Source organism: Canis lupus, chromosome 9, assembly GCF_011100685.1.
Source record: "Canis lupus familiaris isolate Mischka breed German Shepherd chromosome 9, alternate assembly UU_Cfam_GSD_1.0, whole genome shotgun sequence".
NCBI classification, from domain to species: Eukaryota; Metazoa; Chordata; class Mammalia; order Carnivora; family Canidae; genus Canis; species Canis lupus.
Window position 1 is genome coordinate 20,040,165 of NC_049230.1, and position 18,349 is coordinate 20,058,513.

General features: G+C 52.6%; 2 protein-coding genes across 6 annotated transcripts; both read right to left on the reverse strand.

Annotated features, from left to right (window-relative positions):
• Positions 1–4,780: 4,780 nt before the first annotated feature.
• Positions 4,781–11,568, reverse strand: AOC3 (amine oxidase copper containing 3). Of its 3 annotated transcripts, none has more exons than XM_038547221.1 (4): positions 9,759–11,551; positions 7,990–8,275; positions 7,435–7,564; positions 4,781–6,595 (listed from the first exon to the last, which is right to left on the reverse strand). In XM_038547221.1, the coding sequence occupies exons 1-4, from the start codon at positions 11,356–11,358 to the stop codon at positions 6,320–6,322; spliced, it is 2,292 nt and encodes a 763-aa protein (XP_038403149.1). In that variant the 5' UTR covers positions 11,359–11,551; the 3' UTR covers positions 4,781–6,319. The 3 variants fall into 3 exon arrangements, 2 of the variants coding, with proteins under 2 accessions (XP_038403149.1, XP_038403150.1); XM_038547222.1 differs by lacking the exon at positions 9,759–11,551 and adding an exon at positions 8,516–8,730; XR_005364370.1 differs by having other exon boundaries at positions 6,458–6,595; positions 7,435–7,614; positions 9,759–11,568.
• Positions 11,569–12,060: 492 nt separating this feature from the next.
• Positions 12,061–18,053, reverse strand: AOC2 (amine oxidase copper containing 2). 3 transcript variants are annotated; one of them, XM_038547226.1, is made up of 4 exons: positions 15,576–18,053; positions 13,601–13,697; positions 13,061–13,190; positions 12,061–12,734 (listed from the first exon to the last, which is right to left on the reverse strand). In XM_038547226.1, exons 1-4 carry the CDS (start codon positions 17,161–17,163, stop codon positions 12,468–12,470), a joined length of 2,082 nt encoding a protein of 693 aa, XP_038403154.1. In that variant the 5' UTR covers positions 17,164–18,053; the 3' UTR covers positions 12,061–12,467. The 3 variants fall into 3 exon arrangements, with proteins under 3 accessions (XP_038403154.1, XP_038403152.1, XP_038403153.1); XM_038547224.1 differs by having other exon boundaries at positions 13,412–13,697; XM_038547225.1 differs by having other exon boundaries at positions 12,529–12,734; positions 12,975–13,190; positions 13,412–13,697.
• Between the last annotated feature and the right edge of the window lie 296 nt (positions 18,054–18,349).

An 18,349-nucleotide genomic window follows, 5' to 3' on the forward strand; every position in this document is an offset into this window, starting at 1 on the left:
ATGGTGACTGCTGTCACCTGAAGACTAGCTGACTACCACCCCCCAATCCCAGACTACAGAGTCTTCCCTAACCCTGAAGACGATCACCCCCCACAAGCACGCCCATAATTGAATTTCCTACCAACCAGGTACAATGGCACGGAGCCTGATATAGAAACATAAAGAAACAGGACATTTAGCACCTACCCCTGAGTGTTGGGGAGCAGATTCCACACCCAGTGCTCCCATCAACTGAGCAGTAACGGGGACACAAAGGACTAGAGAATTTCTTGCAGTCAAGATGGGGATAATAGGATTACTACTACAAAGGCAGGAAGGGGTCATTGGAAATGGGCCATGTGACCTTTAGAATAAAGGGGAGCAGAATCAGGGGCGTCTGGGTGGCTCACTCAGTTAAGCGTCTGCCTTCGACTCAGGTCGTGATCTTGGGGTCCTGGAATCAAGCCCCACATCGGGCTCCCTGCTCAGCAGGGAGTCTACTTCTCCCTGTCCCCGCCCCCACTCATTCTCTCTCTCTCTCTCTCTCTCTCTCTCTCTCATAAACAAATACAATCTTAAAGAGAGAGAGAGAGAGAGAGGAACCAGAATCTAATGTCAAGGCCTAGCCCTGACCTCAAGGCAATGTGCCAACCAGGAGACTCAAATCTGGGCTCTTTGGTAAGTTATTGTCTGTCTCAGCTCCCAGCTAAGAACACAGCGTTATGGTGACTCTTGTTTCTTTGTCCTACTCAGTGTTGTCAAGCAGAAATTAAGAATGTTTGCTCCAGTCAGGTATCACTAGGCTCTCATATGGAGAGATGGGTCATGATGGGAGGAGAGCCCTTTGCCTTGGCTGGTAGGGGAGCTGGTATATAAAAGATGCCACCCCTAAATGTCTGCTGTCACATTGTGCCCTCCAATATCCTTTAATTCAAATCTTCACCACTGTCAGGTCAAATACCCTAAACACTTGCTGGAAGGGTGTCTCTTTTGGAAAATTACTCATGAGACAGGACCATTAGGCCCTGCTCCTCTCAGTGGGTCTTATTTCCCTTTGAATGAAGTGGCCCTGGCTTCTGTGAATAGGATGAGTTTATCCCTGGGAGGCCAAGTCCACTGGTGTCTCAGTGGAGCTGCTGCTGAAGAGGCTCTGAGTGGTCAGCTGGGGCCACTTCATCCTCATAGGTCACGTTCCACTTCGGGCTGCATCGTAGGAAGATGGCTCTGGCTATGGTGTGGAGTGGCGCTAGGGTGTGGGACAGCCTACAGGCAGAGGGCCAGGATGAGGCCAGTGACCTCAAGGACAGAGAGGAAGGCATGAGTCTGAGCTGTTTAAGGGCAGAGGTGATAGGACCTGGTGCCAGATTGGGTGTGGGCAGGTGAGAAAGAGCACAGTGTCTTAAGTGACATAAAGGTTTTCTGTAACCTGCTGAGCTTTTCACCAGAAAGGATGTACATGAAGAGCAGCAAGTTTAAGGAGAAATGAACAAGGTTGAGTTTGAGGTGCTGTGGAAAGTCCCAGTATAGATGCCTAGAAATCAGCTGATTGGCTCTATGGGTCTGGAGAGTAAGAGAGATGTTCTAGGGAAGAAATGCAGATTTGGGTCAACAGCAAATATTAGCAGTTAAAGTAAGAGAGGCCAAGATCACCAGGGGAAGACTTCTGGATGGAGAAGGGAGGAGACCCGAGACAGAGTCCTGGAAAATGCCAGGTTTGGGGCCATGTGGGTTGGTAGGGGAGAATAGGTAAAGGAGCCAGCATGGAAGAGGGAGAAGCAGCAAATATGGACAAGGAGGGGTCAGAATGCAGGGAAGTCAAGACAGGAGAGAGTTTCAAGAAGGTAGTGGGTGGTGTTGTCAAATGCCATTGAGAGGTCCAGAAAGTAGGCAGCTGAAACGGCCCATTGATTGTGCATTTAGAAGTCACTGGTGACCTTTGTCAGAGCAGTGTCTACAGCTGTGGCCAGGCAGAGTGAGGGGAGTGAGCTGAGGAGGGACTGGAGGAGGACCGGAAGCGGGCCCAAGAGGGGCAGACAACACTCCTCAGAGGGAAGAGGTTTGCAAAATTGGAGGCAAATGGAAGACCCCTTCCTGGCAGATGCAGGGTCCCTGGGAAGGCTCAGCAAGATGAGAGTCAGGAAGAGCCAGTCAAGAGGGAGTGAGAGAAAATATAGGCAGAGGAGTGGATAACTGAAGGAGAACCTTCTGGAAGGAGCCCAAAGGGTAGGGTCCCCTTTAAACAGGTAAAGAGGCTGTGGAATTAATGAGCCCATCCTCACAGCCAAACCCAGTCAAAGTAACTGTTGGTGTTGGTGGTGGTGGGGGGTGCCAGGTACCTTTTCTTTCCTAAGGATTTAATTTTTTTCAAACCCACTTTGCACCACATAAATCAACAAGGATGATCTAACCAATTATCACATAACTGCGCCAACTTCAGAAGAGCCTGATTCTTGGGTGGAATTTTTTCTCCCGCAGCTGACTTTCCCAAGGCGTCTGTTAAGTGTTCATTAACTACAAGGCTCCTGCATTCATTCTGTGTGGAGAAAGACCAGGGGCCAGAGATCCCACCTCAGCAGAAGGTGGGAGGAGGGAGGCATCCAGACATGGGGTTCTGATCAGGGCGCTCTGAAACAGGGCCTCACCAGGCCAGACTCCCCGCTGGAGACCTCCCGGGCCCCGCCGGTGTTCAGACCACTGTCATTTCTTGCTTCCGACTCACTGCCCAAGGCCAGGTCTTCTGTCAACTCCATTCTTTGTCTCTGGGCCAGAGGGAATGTCCTGAAAGGCAAATCTGATTCATGTCACTCCCTTGTTCCAAATCCTTCCATGGCTCCGCATTTTTCTTAGGGTAACCATGACTTAGAAGAACACACCTCATCTGTCTTTTGCTTGCCCCTCCAGGCTCCCCTTACGGCCCCCATGCCTGTCAATGAACTGGGCACTTTGATGATGGTGTCTTGTCACCTCCTGGCCTTCAATCATGCTGTTTTCCTGCCCTGGGAAATTCCTCTCTCCTCCTTGTCCCCAGGTGAGACGTCATGTCCCACTGGAAGCCCCTGCAAATTGTCTTTTACTAGTCTCGCTCCCCCCGAGGACAAAAATTGTGTCTTTTTAAAAAAATTTTTATTTGTTTATTCATGAGAGAGACAGAGAGAGAGAGAGGGAGGCAGAGACACAGGCAGAGGGAGAAGCAGGCTCCATGCAGGTTGCCCAATGTGGGACTGATCCCGGGACACCAGGATCATGCCCTGGGCTGAAGGCGGCGCCAAACTGCTGGGCCACCTGGGCTGCCCCCCAAATTGTGTCTTATTCTTTAATGTATCCTGATGCCTCGCATGCGCCTGGCCCTTAGAAGGCATATTGTACGTCTTTGTTGGATGCGTAGAGGAATAATCTTGCACTTGGAGCTGGAGCCCATCCCAGGGGCTGCAGGAAGACAGCAAGGCAGGTGAGTACATGTTGTACACTCCACTGTCTACATTTCTAGAGAAGTCCCAACTATGCCCTCTGAACTAAGCCTCAGGGCTCCCCTTGTCCAGGTCCTCTTAGGGCAAGGGGCCCATGTCCTAAAGATTTTAGCTTTGAGGGCACCAGTTCCTTCAGAACTTAACATGTTTGGTAAGTATTTACTCCTATCACCTGATCACAAATGTGAAGCCAACACTCTAGGCTGGCCTCAGTGGTCTAAGGAAGAGATTGAGTTGAGGTAGGGGGCTGGGGGTCCACCTTGTAGCCCTCCTGACCCCAACTGGACAGACATTCTAAGGATCCACATGTCCATCCTGCCTCCTTTCATCTGAGGCTGGGGCAGATGGTGAGAAGTAGAGACAAAACCACACATAGTCACGTTTTCAGACAAAAGCTGGGAAGCATTCACACCCACTCACACATATGGCCACATACAAGCACCCACAATCTCCCATGTGGACCTGGGTTTCGAGGTCATGAGGTTCACACGAGTGTGATTGGTGAGGGGAGGGGCGGACCTCAGCATTCCCTCATCCATTTCCCCCCAGCACTGACCCCCGTGAGGCTGAGGCTGGCCGTAGGAAGGAGCCAGAGGAGCTGCAAACAAATGGATCTGCATGTCACGGAGAAAGTACTCAGGTCAGGGAGACAGAAGTGCAAAGTCAGTGCCAGAGCCACAGCAGGCTATGGCATCTCCCTTCTCCTCTGTGCCAGTCTTCACTTGCTCCGTGTCCTGTGTCTCTGTGTTCTGTTACTCCTGCGTTCCCCTCGCTCTGTTCTTCCTCGCTGTTCTTTGGAACAGAGTTTCCCTCCAGCTCGCTGACTTCACCCCTATCCACTATTTCATTGGTCCAGAAGTGACCATGGGCTTGGGGCAGCACAGAGAGGAGCAGAAGCTTACATGATGCCCGAGCTCCCCCTACATAGGATCTCGCTCTGGTCTGAAGCTAAGTGGAATCTCAAATCGATTTCCTACACTTCACCTCCAGGCCTGGCCGGGCTCCCAGCAGGCAAAAATCATCTCTCTCCATTGCTTCCCATCGTCTTCTCTTTTAAGAGACGCAGAGAGGAAAAAAAGAGACAGGCAGAGACAGGGAGCAAGAGCACGCACCTGAGGCTTAACATTTTCTTCAGGGGTGGACAGGCAAGCGAGTGCAAGGAGGTACCAGAGGCTACATCCATTTCTCTGGGTCTCAGAAACATGACCAAATGCAGTCCCTGGGCCCATACCCTTATTCACTCTACCCTACCCCTACCTCACCTCTTCCTAAAAGACTTGTGGGTAAAAACCAACCAAACAAACAAATCAGATCCTGTTTGGGTCCATTTTTTATTTTGTTTTGAATAGATAATAGTCACATGGCTCAAATTTAAAATATACAGAAGGGTACATAGTGCTAAGTCTCCTCCCTCCCCTTCCTCACCTCCCAACTCCCCTTCCCCAAAGCGACCAGTATCCCTGGTTTCTTCTGAATAAGCATATATAAGTAAATATGTATTTATAGTTTCCTCCTTTCTATCACACAAAGGAGAAGTGCACCACACACACTTCTGTGCCTTGCCGTATTCATTGGAAGATCATTCCCTGCGAGTATACACTGAGAGCATTCTTTTTATAGCTGCATAGCGCTGTATTGTTAGGCTGTGTACAAATTTAGTTAACCAATCCTCTAGGAAAGGATGTTTCTCTGGTTTCTAATTTCTCACTATGGTCATACCCACCCCTCACCCAGATCCTCTGAGGGACAGCATGGTGGAAGCCACGCCCGCCCTGCCCAGCTCATTTGCATGGCCACCTCTAGGTCGCTGGAGTTCCAGAGTCTCTCTGCTTCCCACCCTTGGCGCCCACCAGCCTTCTGTGTCTGCTGCTGTGGAGCATGTGAGGTCACTGGTCACATACACCCCAGGCACAAATGACCGCTCCTCATTACCACTGTGCCCACAAATCCACCCCAAATGCTAACTTGAGCTGCTGCTGTCTATGTGACCATCCTTTGCCAGAGAAGCAAGACAGGTGAATACAAAGCGGTGGACAGAACTTTCAGGAATTACAGCCTACCCTAGGACTGGGGTGGGGACGACTCCTACTCTGGTTTGTGACAGATACAGAGGGATGGACAGGGTTGTCTCTCAAACTAGATGTTTGAGATTTCCACAGGCAGAGACCCAGGAGAGGAGCCATTAAGTCAAGAAATGAAGGCTAAGGTAGCATCAGGACAGGGAAACATTCTCTGAGGGCTGGGAGAGAAATTTCAGGCTGTAAGAACAGGTAGGAACAGGAAGAGGCAGCAGTTGGCCAAGGAAGGAAGAGGGAAAGAAGGAGGACTTGGGTAAGAGAAATATGGGCTAAGGAATCTCCTCTAGCTCATCCCTAGATGTGTAGGCCTGACAGGAACCCTGCCCTGGGGCTCCTAGGGGACTGTCCCCAGTGCAGCAACACCATCCTCACCTTCCAAGGGAGAGACTGAAGAGGCTCAGGGGAGACCAGGAGGTGGGTTAAAAAGATTTGGGAAAGCCATAAAGCCAAAAAACAAAATCACAAAAAAAAATAAGTCTTCTGGGAAAAGCTTGGCCATTAGTCCCAGGCTTCAGCTGGCCATTCTTCTCTCAGCAGGTCGGGTGACCACAAAGCTGACTGGTGTCTCTGCCCCTCCCCCAGTGCCAGGCATCATAGGCTCAGGAGGCTGCCAGCAGGGAGGGGGTGTCAGGGAGGGCGATAGAGAAGGGGTCTGGGGGGGAGGGGAGGGGAGGAGCTTTGTGGTAGAAGGTAGGAGAAGAAGGCACCAGGCCGCCTGGCCCGGGGCCCACTGTTCCCCTCCCCACACACCCTGGCCCCGGGGCCCCTGGCCACATTCCCCATCCTGGGGGTCCCCTAGTTGTGAGAGAAGCCCCCGTGGGAGAAGGCAGGGAGGTCTGGGGCACAGGCAGCAGACTGAGGAAGGCAAGCCAGGGGGTTGACCTCGCAGGCCCCGGCATCCTGGTTCCCCTGGAAATAGACAGAGTCTGCAGAATCGAAGGAGGGGTCCTGGTCAAAGAAGTTGTAGGGTCGGAGGAAGAAGCCCACAGCGTTGCCCACAGTCACCGTGTTGGGAACATCTTCTGCATGAGGGATGTGCAGGAAACCAGCTGTCACCCAGGCCACCAAGTCCTGGCAAGGGAGAAGAAAGAGGACCTGAGGCCTGGCTTTGTGAAAGATATACCTGCCTCCTACAGCAGCCTTGGATGTGAGGATTCACCTTGCCAGTCCACTTTCCCTCAAAAGGACCTTGTCTTTGTTGTTGTTGTTGTTGTTGTTGTTGTTGTTAAAGTAGTCTCTCTACCCAGTGTGGAGCCCAATATGGGGATTGAACTCACAACCCCGAGATCAAGACCTGAACTGAGAAAGGATCTTAAGTGTTTAAACAGTTTTTCCTACTGGCCCAGGAGTCGGAGCATAGTCCATTTCATATTGGGAGCAAGCCCTGCCTCCCTGTCCCAGCCTGTGCCCTCCAACTCTGACATTTCCCATCATACCGCCATCAGCATACCCACCCCAGAGGGATGACTCCCTCATTCTCCAAGAATTCCCCACCTATGACTGAGAGGAGGATGGAGGGGGAAGATAAGGGTTTAGGAGCCAGAGAATGCCGACATTCAGAAATTAAGCCTTTGAGGTCAAGTCAGAAATGAGAGAAGCATGAGACACAAGAGATGTGGTCTTCCAGCCTTCCTCGAATCCTGGGGCCCAAAAAAGACAAAGTCCATGAAGCTAAGACTCAAGAGAGCTATGGGGTCTCCAGATGGGTTGGAACCTTAGCAAGAGTCTGCAAATGAACTTCCAGCTTGGGACGATTCCCTTAAGAGGTAATGATCAGATGCAGGAAAACACAGAAGGCAGGAATCAGCTCCATCCCTCCAGAGACCAGATGGTTTCAAGGAACTAAAGAGAAGGTGGGGTTCATCTCCGTGCCCCGTCTCCCTCCCTTGACCCTCCTACAGTCAGCTCACCTCTCCAGCAATGGTCTCATTGTTGATGAAGTCAGCGAAATCCACAGTGGGGGCCCGAGGGTCGTTCTGATTGTAGATGCTGGTGCTGCTGGGCTCCTCTTCCTTCCGCTGGGTCACAGCCAGCTGGTACCTAGGGAGGCACTGGTCAGGCCTCCATGGTCATTAACCCCGTCCTGCTGCCTGATTATGATGGAAGGAGGCTGAGTGCACAGACCTTGGGCTTCCCAACTCATCCACACAGTGACTCTGATGCCACCCTGGTGGGAAAACCAACCTCTTTCCACATCCTCCAGTTCCTCCCCCTGCCCTTTCACAGGATGGTCTCTCCCCCCATCCAAAATGGGGAAGGAAAAAAAAAATGGGGAAGGGCACTCCTGCCTGGACATTAGCCCTGCACAGGGAACATCTGCCCAGTGTATGGGTTTTGATAACCAGGGAATCCTAATGGAGCTTTCACCTCGAATACAGTTTGAACTGAGTTCCCAGTTGCCCCTCTCAACACAGGGCGTCCTTCCTTCTCTTCCCCTTGCTTCTCTCTGACACCCCGCCACTCACCTCCCCCAGCTGAAGGCTCTCTCCAGGGAGCTGTTCTGGGGCAGCGGCTCCCCTGCAAAGCTGAGCAACTGGATGCGGTAGCCCCGTGGATGACCCCACTTGTTGCTGTGGTTGCTGGCCAGGTACACGTAACGGGGTGGAGTGCCCCCCAGGGGGAAGGCGGCCTGCTCCTCAGTCTCCAGAAGCTTCCTGGTCACCTGCAGCCTCTGCATCTGGTGTTCGGGGCTCCAGGGTACCGCCGTGGGGACATAGGTCATGTCCTCAGCCCAGACCCAGTTCTCTAGTCCTGCCAGGGTGGGGTGGAGGTGGGAGGGAGGGCTGGTCATGCTGCTGCCCTGTTCCCTCTGGACTGTGTCCCCTGCCCACCACTCACAGCTTCAGAGTGGGGGCCAAGGAGAAACCCAGAACTGACTGTGGCCCTTCTTCCCTTCCCTCTCTCCAGGATATATCCCTGGTCTTTCAGCCAAAGCTGTTGACCTGTAAAGTATTTCTTCAGGGACTTCATCCAATAACCCTTCCCACTTACTAGGGGAGAGGACTGTGCTCAGCCCAGGATGCACAGAGCAATGAAGCCGGGTCCCTTTCCTCCCATGCTCACAGAGGCTGCAGAAGGCAAAGCCCTGAGGGGCCTACAGCGTGGAGGAGCACATTTGAGGTCCAAGGTCACAGGAATATAGATGCAGGAAGGAAAAGGGGACCTGCCTGGTTCCCTTTCAGCCTGGTCTCAGGAGATGACACAGCAGGGATAAATAGTAAATAGGAGCAAAAGCACCTAAGCCTGACTAACCTGTGGCAGGTGTGGCCAGGGATGGGGGAGGGTGTGGGCGTTGGCTAAGGTGGCAATGGGGTGGGGAGGGGTGGGCTGAAGGGCAGGCTGGAACCACACTCTGAGGGAAAGGGCCTTTGAGGGAAGTCAGTTGGAACTAGATGGGGGGGGGGGGGGGGCGGCGGCAAGCTAGCACAGGCTGGTAGGTAGTCCCTGGATCTGAGAGGAAGAAAAAAGTGGAAGCAGCAGAGAGAAGGCTGGCCCAGCAAGGCTTTGATATTATTTCAGTGGCAGACCAGGAAAAAAATGGGTGATCGACTCAATATGGGGAAAGAAAGTGAGAAGATGGGGACTCCATGCCATCATGGATCTTTGGCTGTCTCTGTGACCACCAAGCCTGGGAACTATCTGAACACTCCACAGTACCCATTCTACCTCTCTTGTACTTAAACAGATTGTGCCCAGAGAGAGAACTCCAGGGAGGAAGGGGGTTCACCTCCCACAGAAATGTGTAATATATATATATTGTATATATACAATATATAAATGTATAACCTGGGGTGTTCCATGACTGGCGTGCGTGTGCCCGGGACTTGGCAGAGGTCCTCCCAAACCTCAGCACCACAGCCCACATGCAGAGAAATGAACGATGAAACAAAGGGCTGCCTCCCTAAAGTAAGGCCCCTATAAGAAGAGCGGGGGAGGGACAAGGGCAAAGGGGCCCAGATCCTGCCTCCTCCCTGAGCTCTGCCATTTCTCGAGATTTTCAGATGAAGTCATGTGGAGGGAGGGTGGCAGCTCTGCACCAGGCCAATGAGCTAGTACCCAAATAAAATTCAGTAGCCAACTTTCTCCCATCCAGCCAAAGAGGAAGTATGAAACTTCAAAACTGCAATTCATGTTCAAATCTTCCTTTCCTGGATGACTTCCATAAATCCCAAAGCAAATAGATAACTTTTCAGTCTCTTCTGCTGAAATCCTTGCTTCCCCAGGGATGTCTTACCTCCTACATCCAGATCCACCTTGAAGTGGGCGCTGTGGGTGTGGACGGTACCTAGGGTGTGCTCTCTGACCTGGTTCCCATACCTTCGGGCAGCGCCAAAGAGGAATGCTGAGCTGATGTAGCCGGTGGCATGGAGTCGGACTTCTATGGCCCCATTGGGGTGGAAGACCATATCCCACAGGTAGTCATAATTGAGCAAGGTGGATACAGATCTGAGGATTAGCACTGTCTCTGCAAGGCCCCCAAAATAGTGGGAGTAGAAATCTGAGTGGTGTCGCCTCAAGGGGAGGCCCTGGTTCTGTTCAAACACACAAATGGCATCCCGTATTGTCTTGGGGGTGTGGGACTCCAGAAGGAAGTGCCAGTCCACATAGGTGGCCAGGTAGGGGCAGTCCACCCCCCGGGTCAGGGGAGTGGAGTACTTGCCCATGCCAAAGCTGCCATCGATATAGCGGGTCAGCATTGCTGCAGGGGAATTTCCACCATAGATGGCCAAGGCCTCTTGGAGGCTGATCTCATAAGCTAGTCGTTCTCCCTGGAAGCGGATGTCAAAGATCCTGGGGCCACTGAAAGCTCCAAGGCCAAAGGAGAAAGTCCACAATGAGGAGCTCACTCGACTGCCCTGGACACTGAAACGGGGACCCTGGGGTAGGAACTGCAGAGGAGGAGCTGGACCCGGAGGCACCTGGGACTTGAGGGACCAGGACCCACCTGTGCCATTGTCTGGGACCAGCACCACATTCACCAGGCCCGCCTCAAACTGGTCCTCCAGATGGGCCAAACTGTCATAGTAGCGGCCTTGAAAGAACACCTTCTGGATGGTCCAGCGGGCAGGGTCCAGAGCCTTGTGGTCTACCAGCAACTCCAACCCCACGGGATGCAGGAAAAACCCAGCCCCTGAGATGTTGTAGTAGAGGCCAAACCAGGTGGCCCTGTCCCCTGACTGCAGACCTCGGGGGGCCGTGGTCATTGTCACCAGATTCCGTCCTTGGCGTTTGTAGAAGCAGCAGTGGTGGAGGAGCCCAGCAGCCTGGGGCAGCTCCCTGTCGAAGATCAGCTGGTCTATGTCCAGGTACTCCCGGATCAGCACGGGGCGTCGGTGATAGGGCAGGGGGCCCCCATGACGCTCCACTGTCACATCCCGCAGGTGGGTGGGGTGAGGCAGCGGCCCCACCACCAGCTCACTCACATTGGGCTGGGGTTGTCCACCAAAGAAGACGATGGCCAGTGCCTCCCGGGCAGGCGGGGGGCTCCCCCTATCCAGGTGGGCCAGGGCTGCAGCCTTGGGGGGCAAGTGCAGCTCCACCGAGAAGACGCAGTTGTCCGAGGGGCGGGCCTGGGCTGCATCCACCAGGCCTGGCCCTAGCTGCTGGGTCAGGAAGCTCATCACAGCTGTCAGCTCCTCTCGGCTCAGGTCTGCAAACAGCTGGCTCTGGCCGGGGTGTGTCCAGGGCTGGGCGCTGGGGGACACAGCGGGGCAGTGGAGGGGCTGGCCAGGTTCACCCCCATCTCCTCCCCTGCCAGCTAGTAGGACACACACCAAGGCAAAAATGGTGATGACAGCCAGAGCAAGGAGCACCAGAGTGGTCTTCTGGTTCATTGTCTGTGAACAGCAGGACAGAGGATAGAACCAGAGTGGAGACGTGTGTTCTCAGGTCAGCAGAGTTAGGTCTCTCTTGGCTTCTATAAGGGGGGGGGGCTCCTGGATTCTGGCTGAGGTTCCCAGTGTTCAGTCGTTCAGGATACTGAGGGTGGAGAGGGTGGGAAGGACACGGGAAAGCTGGGGAGGGGGCGGGGCACGCCGGACTTGGGAGGCGGGCCTGACGCGGGGCGGCAGTGATTTCCACAGACCTTACATGGCTTTGTCTTCCAGGCTCCAAATCAGACTCCGCTCTCTGGGTCAGGGTTGGAACTGGGGAGAGCTGGGGTAGGCAGAAGGAGAGTGAGGTTTAAAAATAATGCAACTGACCAACTGAGCCTGGAAAAGCATCACCGGTGAGGAGCTGGTTCTGCTCAGAGCAGACCCTCGTCCTTTGCTCGCTTCTTCCCCCAACCCCCACCTTCCAGGGCCAGATGTTCCTTTTCCTGTAACTTGGAACTATTGTTCTGCTTCCAAGGAAACCGCCCCCCCCAGCCCTGCAGCTTCCCAAGCGGCATCCTCTTGCCCTCTCTTCTTCCATTGCTAATTTCCTTGGCCAGTGTCCTTAATATATTTTTTTTTGGGGGGGAGACATGGGGACAGGAGGGAATGGGGTGGATTCTAGATACTTCAAAAGTCAAATAGAAATTCGAGCAATAAAAATATCGTAATACTTTTTATTATAAATCACACACACCATCTATTTTTACAAAATTCTATCCATTCTTCCATTTCAATGCACATGCATAAAGAAATGTCTGGTATAACGTTCACCAAATGTGAACACTAGCTATTTCTAAGTGGTAGAATTTGTGGTGTTTTGCTTGAATATTTTAATAATCCTATCATTTGCATAAATCCACCATTTAAACAAAATGAACTGGAATAAGAATTAATGGAAGGGAGATTATATATATATATATATATATATATATATGGGTTTAGTGTGGGAGGCTGTTTTTCCTAAGGAACAATAAGAGGGTAGAAGTCAAGGGAGCAGGAAGTGGGAACAGAGAGAAAAATACAAATGTCTCAGCAACCCCCCTCCATGTCCCACCACACCCTTGGGGCTACAAGTCCTGGTAAAAGAACAGGGGCATGTCCGGGACACAGGTTGCCAGGTGAGGAATGCAGGCCACGGGGTTGACACTGCAGAGCCCAGTATCCTGGCCCTTCTCAAAGTAGACACTGCCAGGGGAGAAGATGGAGGGATCTTCATCAAAGAAGTTATAGGGCCGGAGCAAGAAGCCAACTCTGTTGCCCAGAGTCACTGTGTTGGGGACATCCTCAGCATGGGGAATATGCAGGAAGCTGGCTGTGACCCAAGCCACCAGGTCCTGTGGGAAGAGGGAGAGGCTGAAAGACTTTGGAAGTGAGACCCACAGAACCACCCCTCCTCGGCCACGATCCCCAACCTCTAGCCTCAGCCTTGCTTCCACCTCCACCCAGCCCTGGGTCCACACAGCAGGCCGGGTGATTCTTGTGAGAAGCTGCAGGATGGTTAGTGTCCCAGGGCTAATCTTACCCCAAGAGAGATGACCCATGTTGGCTCCTGAATCTGAGAACTAGAAACCTACCATTCCCTCCAACCTACGGTCAGGGACTGGGCAGCCAAGTCATCAGGCTTAAGTTGTTCCTCTGCTCTGCCTCTAGGGCTACCAACCTCTCCTAAGAGAGTCTCATTGTTGATGAAGTCAGCAAAGGCCATAGTGGGGGTCCAGATGTCATTCTGGTAATAGATGCTGCTACTCTGTGACTCCTCCTCCTTCCTCCGGGTCACCACGAGCTGGTATCTGACCAGGAAGGTTGAAGGAAAGTGGTGTCAGAAAACATCATTGGCCATTCTTGGCCTCGAAGTCCTTCGGACCTGAGTCTACACAAGACCATTTCCCATCCCATATCTACTTGGATCCAAGAGGAGGTATAGGGGTGAGTGGTAAGCCAAGGGTAGTGGGTTGGGACGGGGAACAGGACCCGTCCTTCCCGACCACCCAGTGCCCAGAGCCATCCTCACCTCCCCCAGCTGAGGGCCCTCTCCATGTCGCTCTCCAGGGGCATGTGTATGCCGAGGGGGCTGTGGATCTGGATTCGGTACCCGCGCTGGTGACCCCAGGCATTAGTCTGGTTGCTAGCCAGAGAAAGGTAGCGGGGGAGGGGGTTTCCCAAGGAAAAAGCTGTCAGGTCCTCCCTTCCCAGGACCTGCCGAGTCAGCTGTGGCCGCTGCAGCTGGTGCTCTGGACTCCAAGGGGCTGCCACAGGTTTAAACACCACGTCTTCAGCTACCACCCAGTTTTTCAGCCCTGCCAGGGGGAGGGGGGAGAGGAGTTCCACACCAGGTGAGACGGTCCCTTGTCTTCCACAAGATGCCCACTGCACTGGCCTCACAAAGGGCAGCAGAGCTCGTCAGAGAGCAGTCTGTGCTGGGAGCCAGGTCGGATTCGAGTGCCAGCCCATCTTCTTTGAACCTGCCCTGTTCAATATGGCTATGACTGGTCACGAGTGGCTAGTTCCATTTACACTAAAAATGCAGTTCTTCAGTTATACTAGCCACATTTTAAGTGCTCAATTGCCATGTGACTAGTGGCTAATGACATATCAGCACAGATGGAGAATATCCATCACTGCCTAGAGTTCTGCTAGCACTGGCTTACCCAGTAGACCTTGGACCATTTCTTTGCTTCTCTGATTCTTTCTGAATTTCTATAGTGGGCATAATAAAAGCTGTTCTGTGGCTGAGCTCTGTAAGTGGAAAAGCACACCCAGGTGGCTAGTTACATTCTTGTAACTATGAAAGAGAGATTTGTCTGAGAGAAGCTGGCCGGAAAAACCCAATCCCCTTACAGGGTGCCCTGCATATTCCTCCCAGCTCTGAAACTTTTCTTTCTCCACAAGGTGGGGACCATTGTTTTCTTCCGAAGTGAGTCGATTTAGCTCTTAAACTGTCTGAAAGCCCCCCAGAACTCAATTGCACTTGTAATGTGCACTCATCTTTCCCACTTGGCACTTAAGATTAGACTCTTTTTGTAGGTTCAGGCTCACATCCTTTCAACAGAACCTATCGTGAAGGCACCTGGCACAGTACAGAGAGCGCTGTACTGAAGCTGGTACTCCTGCTGCTTGTCCTACACGCTCCACCCTATAGGGATCCAAATGTTACTCACTCTTACTTCCCAATACAAGGCTCTTTAATGCCAAAAATGCTGAAGAGAGACTTCAGATTAGGAAAGTCCAATTCCAAATATGTCAAAGAATAATCCAGATAATACTCATTTCAGTCATGCTATTTTCTTAGTTCTCCTCCCACCCCAAACCATGTCTTTATATTCAAGAGGATAAGAAAATGTTTCACAGAAAGTTGTGTGCCAAGCATTATACCAAAGCAGTCTACTTGTCCCATTTCCCCCCATCCTCCTTAGTTTGGCGAAGGTCTGGTAGACTTCTATTTTTCTTTCTGGGTCTACTAGTCTATGATTTGATAAGTTTATTTTGTTCATGACAAAAATCTCTCAGGAGTAGCAAGTCCTCTCTGTGCTTTGAGCCCCACTTGAGAAATCCCTTTCTACACTTGCAGCAAGCCTATTGCATGCCTGTCGGGTCACTGGAAAGCTGGTTGTGATGACATGTGCTGGCAGGGATGGGATGACCCTCCCCAAGAGGGTGGTAGGGCCACAATCCTATGTCCTGTTTATGAAATCCTGTGAAGCAACCTCCCATTCACACCCCCCTCCTGTGTCCCAGGACCACCTCTACTCTGAAAACCTCATTAGGCTGCTTCCTATCCTCTGCTCAGGCCTCTGCTTTCTCCAACCTCCACTGACCCTCAGAATCAGGACAAAAAACTCAAGAGCCCCAACTGCTGGGGTAAATTCACTAGCCACAGGCACTTGAGACAAAGGCAGCCAGGCACAGCCATTGCATTTAAGCCAGTTTCACAATCACAGCAAGGCAGGGGGACTGGGTGACCAGGGCCGGGTAGGGGCACTCCTACTTTTGGCCAGATACCCAGTACACCCAGTATTTCAGGCTGACTGCAGTCGAATATACTCCAATCAGCCCCTGCTCTGTTGCCACAATAGATCATGGTGCCAGGACTCTACCCTCTGCTGCCTCTAGCTTGCTTTGGGGGTCTCCCTTCCCTCTGCTCCACCCCAAGTCTCAGCCCTCACCAGAGCACTCACCTGCCACATCCAGGTCCAGCTTGAAGTGGAAGGCATGTGTGTGCACTGCCCCCAGCACTCGCTCCCCAACACGGTTCCCAAAGAGGAGGCTCTCCTCACCCCCACTCAGGAAAGCCGTGTTGATATAGCCCGTGGCATGGACCCGCCCTTCCAGCGCCCCATTTGGGTGCAGTACAAAGTCCCAAATGTAGTCATAGTTGCCTACAGAGGACACAGACCTGACTACAAGGGCCGAGCCAGCCAAACCACCATAGAAATGACTCTCAAGGTGATTGTGGTGCCTCCGAAGGGGCAGTCCTTGGGCCTCCTCGAATACACATACAGCCCCCGGGAGCAGCTGGACTGCCCCTGTGCCCACCAATATGTGGATGTCCACCATTGTAGATTGATAGGGGCAGTCCACTCCCCGAACCAAGCCCCGGCTGTGACGGCCAAGTCCATAGCTGCTATCCAAGTATCTGGTCATCATTGTCTTGGGTGAATCGGCACCATAGACAGATACACACTCCTGGACACTGACTTCATAGGCCACTCGCTCGCCCTTGAACCGAATATCAAAAATCCTCATGCCACTAAACACCCCGTGACCAAAGGTAAATGTCCAGAGAGAGGATGCCACCAGGTTCCCTTGCACGCTATATTGGGAGCCCTGAGGTGAGAAGTGAAGAGGGGGGAGAGGACCTGGGGAGGCCCGGGACTTCAAGGATGAAGCCCCATTTGGCAGGGGTAGAGGAACCCTAACCACTTCCAGCCGGCCAGCCTTAAACTCCCATTCCAACTGGCCCAAGTCTGCATAGTAGCGCCCAAGGTAAAAGACCCGTTGGACAGCCCAGTGGGCAGGGTCCAGGGCCCTGTGGTCCAGCAGTAGTTCCAGCCCCACTGGGTGAAGGAAAATGCCAACACCTGAGATGTTATGGTAGAGGGCTATCCAGGTAGCACGGTCCCCTGAGCGCAAGCCACTGGGTGTGGCATGCAGAGGTGCCAAAGTGGAGCCATTGTAGTTGAAGACAGAAGCCAGAAAGACTGGTGCCTTGGGTAGCTCCACCTCCTTCAAATGCTTCCACATCTGGGCATACTCCGCTCCCAGCATGGGGCGTCGGTGATAGGGCAGGGGGCCCCCGTGACGCTCCACTGTCACATCCCGCAGGTGGGTGGGGTGAGGCAGCGGCCCCACCACCAGCTCACTCACATTGGGCTGGGGTTGTCCACCAAAGAAGACGATGGCCAGTGCCTCCCGGGCAGGCGGGGGGCTCCCCCTATCCAGGTGGGCCAGGGCTGCAGCCTTGGGGGGCAAGTGCAGCTCCACTGAGAAGACGCAGTTGTCCGAGGGGCGGGCCTGGGCTGCATCCACCAGGCCTGGCCCTAGCTGCTGGGTCAGGAAGCTCATCACAGCTGTCAGCTCCTCTCGGCTCAGGTCTGCAAACAGCTGGCTCTGGCCGGGGTGTGTCCAGGGCTGGGCGCTGGGGGACACAGCGGGGCAACGGGGAGGCTGGCTGGTGCCACCGTGGCTGGTCAGCAAGACATAGGCCAGGGCAAAGATGGTAATGAGGGACAGTGCCAGGAACACGAGGACTACCTTGAGATTCATGATGAATGCTGAAAGCTGAAAGGGGAGTCCTACCAGCTGCTCCTTCCAGTTACTGACATCAAATCGGGGTTTATATTCAGTAGGATGGATAGGAATGGAGAAAACTCCACCCTGTGGGTTGGACAGGAAATTTCTGACCTTAATTTATATAATTCTGTTCCAATTTTCTGTTCCGTGGTTTGGCTCAAGGCACTACTTCCACGTGCATAGCCTCTCCCCTGCCCCTGAACTCCTGGTGGCAGGACGGTAGGAGTTCTGATTGCCATCACTTAGACCAGACTAGATGGCATTTGGATTAACTCTAAACTCTACCTTTCACTTAGAATGGATCTGAGGATGAATGCAAACCTCAGATGCCCAGTTAAGTGCTGTGTGCTACACATAGGCACCCAAACTATCCATTTGGATACACATAGGCACCCAACTATCCTACCTCCTAGCAGGCACTCCCCCCAGCATTCCCAGGACCCACGGCCCAGTTTAGTAACAAGTACTTGGCCAGCTGCCAAAGGCCAAGCCCCTGCTTTGTAGTTTCAGGTCTCTTCCATCTATCCATTGGGAAAGGATGAGTGCCTGGGCTCAGCAGTCTGATTTGTATACCAACCCCACGTCCCTATGCTATATGACCTCAGAGGAGTCACTTAATCATGAGTTTCAGTGTCCTCACCTATAAAGGAGGGGTAAACTATTCTAGATTCATGAAAATTGAACATGGTCATGCACATAAAGTACTTAACAGAACCCAACACAGGGAAGGCATTCAAAAATTGTTAGCTTCTGGAGCCAATCTCTGGAACAGAATACAGCGGATGTTCCTCACCGTTCAAGACCTTAAATCTCTTTCTGCAGAGACAATGAGGGGATCACTGGATATTAGAATGCTACTTTGCAAGGTGGAAGTTGAGGAAACTTTATTTCAGAGAGAGCTAGAATCCTAGACAGCCCTCCAAGTCATTGGAAAACCAAAAGCAGGAAACCCTGGTATCTCCTCAAGAAATTTAAGACACTAATCAGCAGGGAGAATTAGTATAAGGTCAAGAAAATGACCGGGTAGGCTGTTGCCTTGAACCAGGTGATCTCCCACACGCGGAACTAGAGCAGCCTCTACTGGCAGTTCATGGGTATCACCAGGGAGACAGCAAGGAACTGGGTATCTTGGGAGGTTAGACAGAAGCAGCTTAGGTTT

Bases quoted from the DNA above. Each gene is read 5' to 3' on its own strand.
- AOC3 (XM_038547221.1), bottom strand. From the start codon at position 11,358: ATGAACCAGAAGACCACTCTGGTGCTCCTTGCTCTGGCTGTCATCACC. The intron at 8,276-9,758 runs GTAAGACATCCC...CCACCCTGGCAG, and splicing joins GGTGGATCTGGATGTAGGAG to GACTAGAGAACTGGGTCTGG. The intron at 7,565-7,989 runs GTGAGTGGCGGG...GTGCCTCCCTAG, and splicing joins AGAGCCTTCAGCTGGGGGAG to GTACCAGCTGGCTGTGACCC.
- AOC2 (XM_038547224.1), bottom strand. From the start codon at position 17,163: ATGAATCTCAAGGTAGTCCTCGTGTTCCTGGCACTGTCCCTCATTACC. The intron at 13,698-15,575 runs GTGAGTGCTCTG...TCCCCCTGGCAG, and splicing joins GCTGGACCTGGATGTGGCAG to GGCTGAAAAACTGGGTGGTA. The intron at 13,191-13,411 runs GTGAGGATGGCT...CTTCCTGGTCAG, and splicing joins AGGGCCCTCAGCTGGGGGAG to ATACCAGCTCGTGGTGACCC.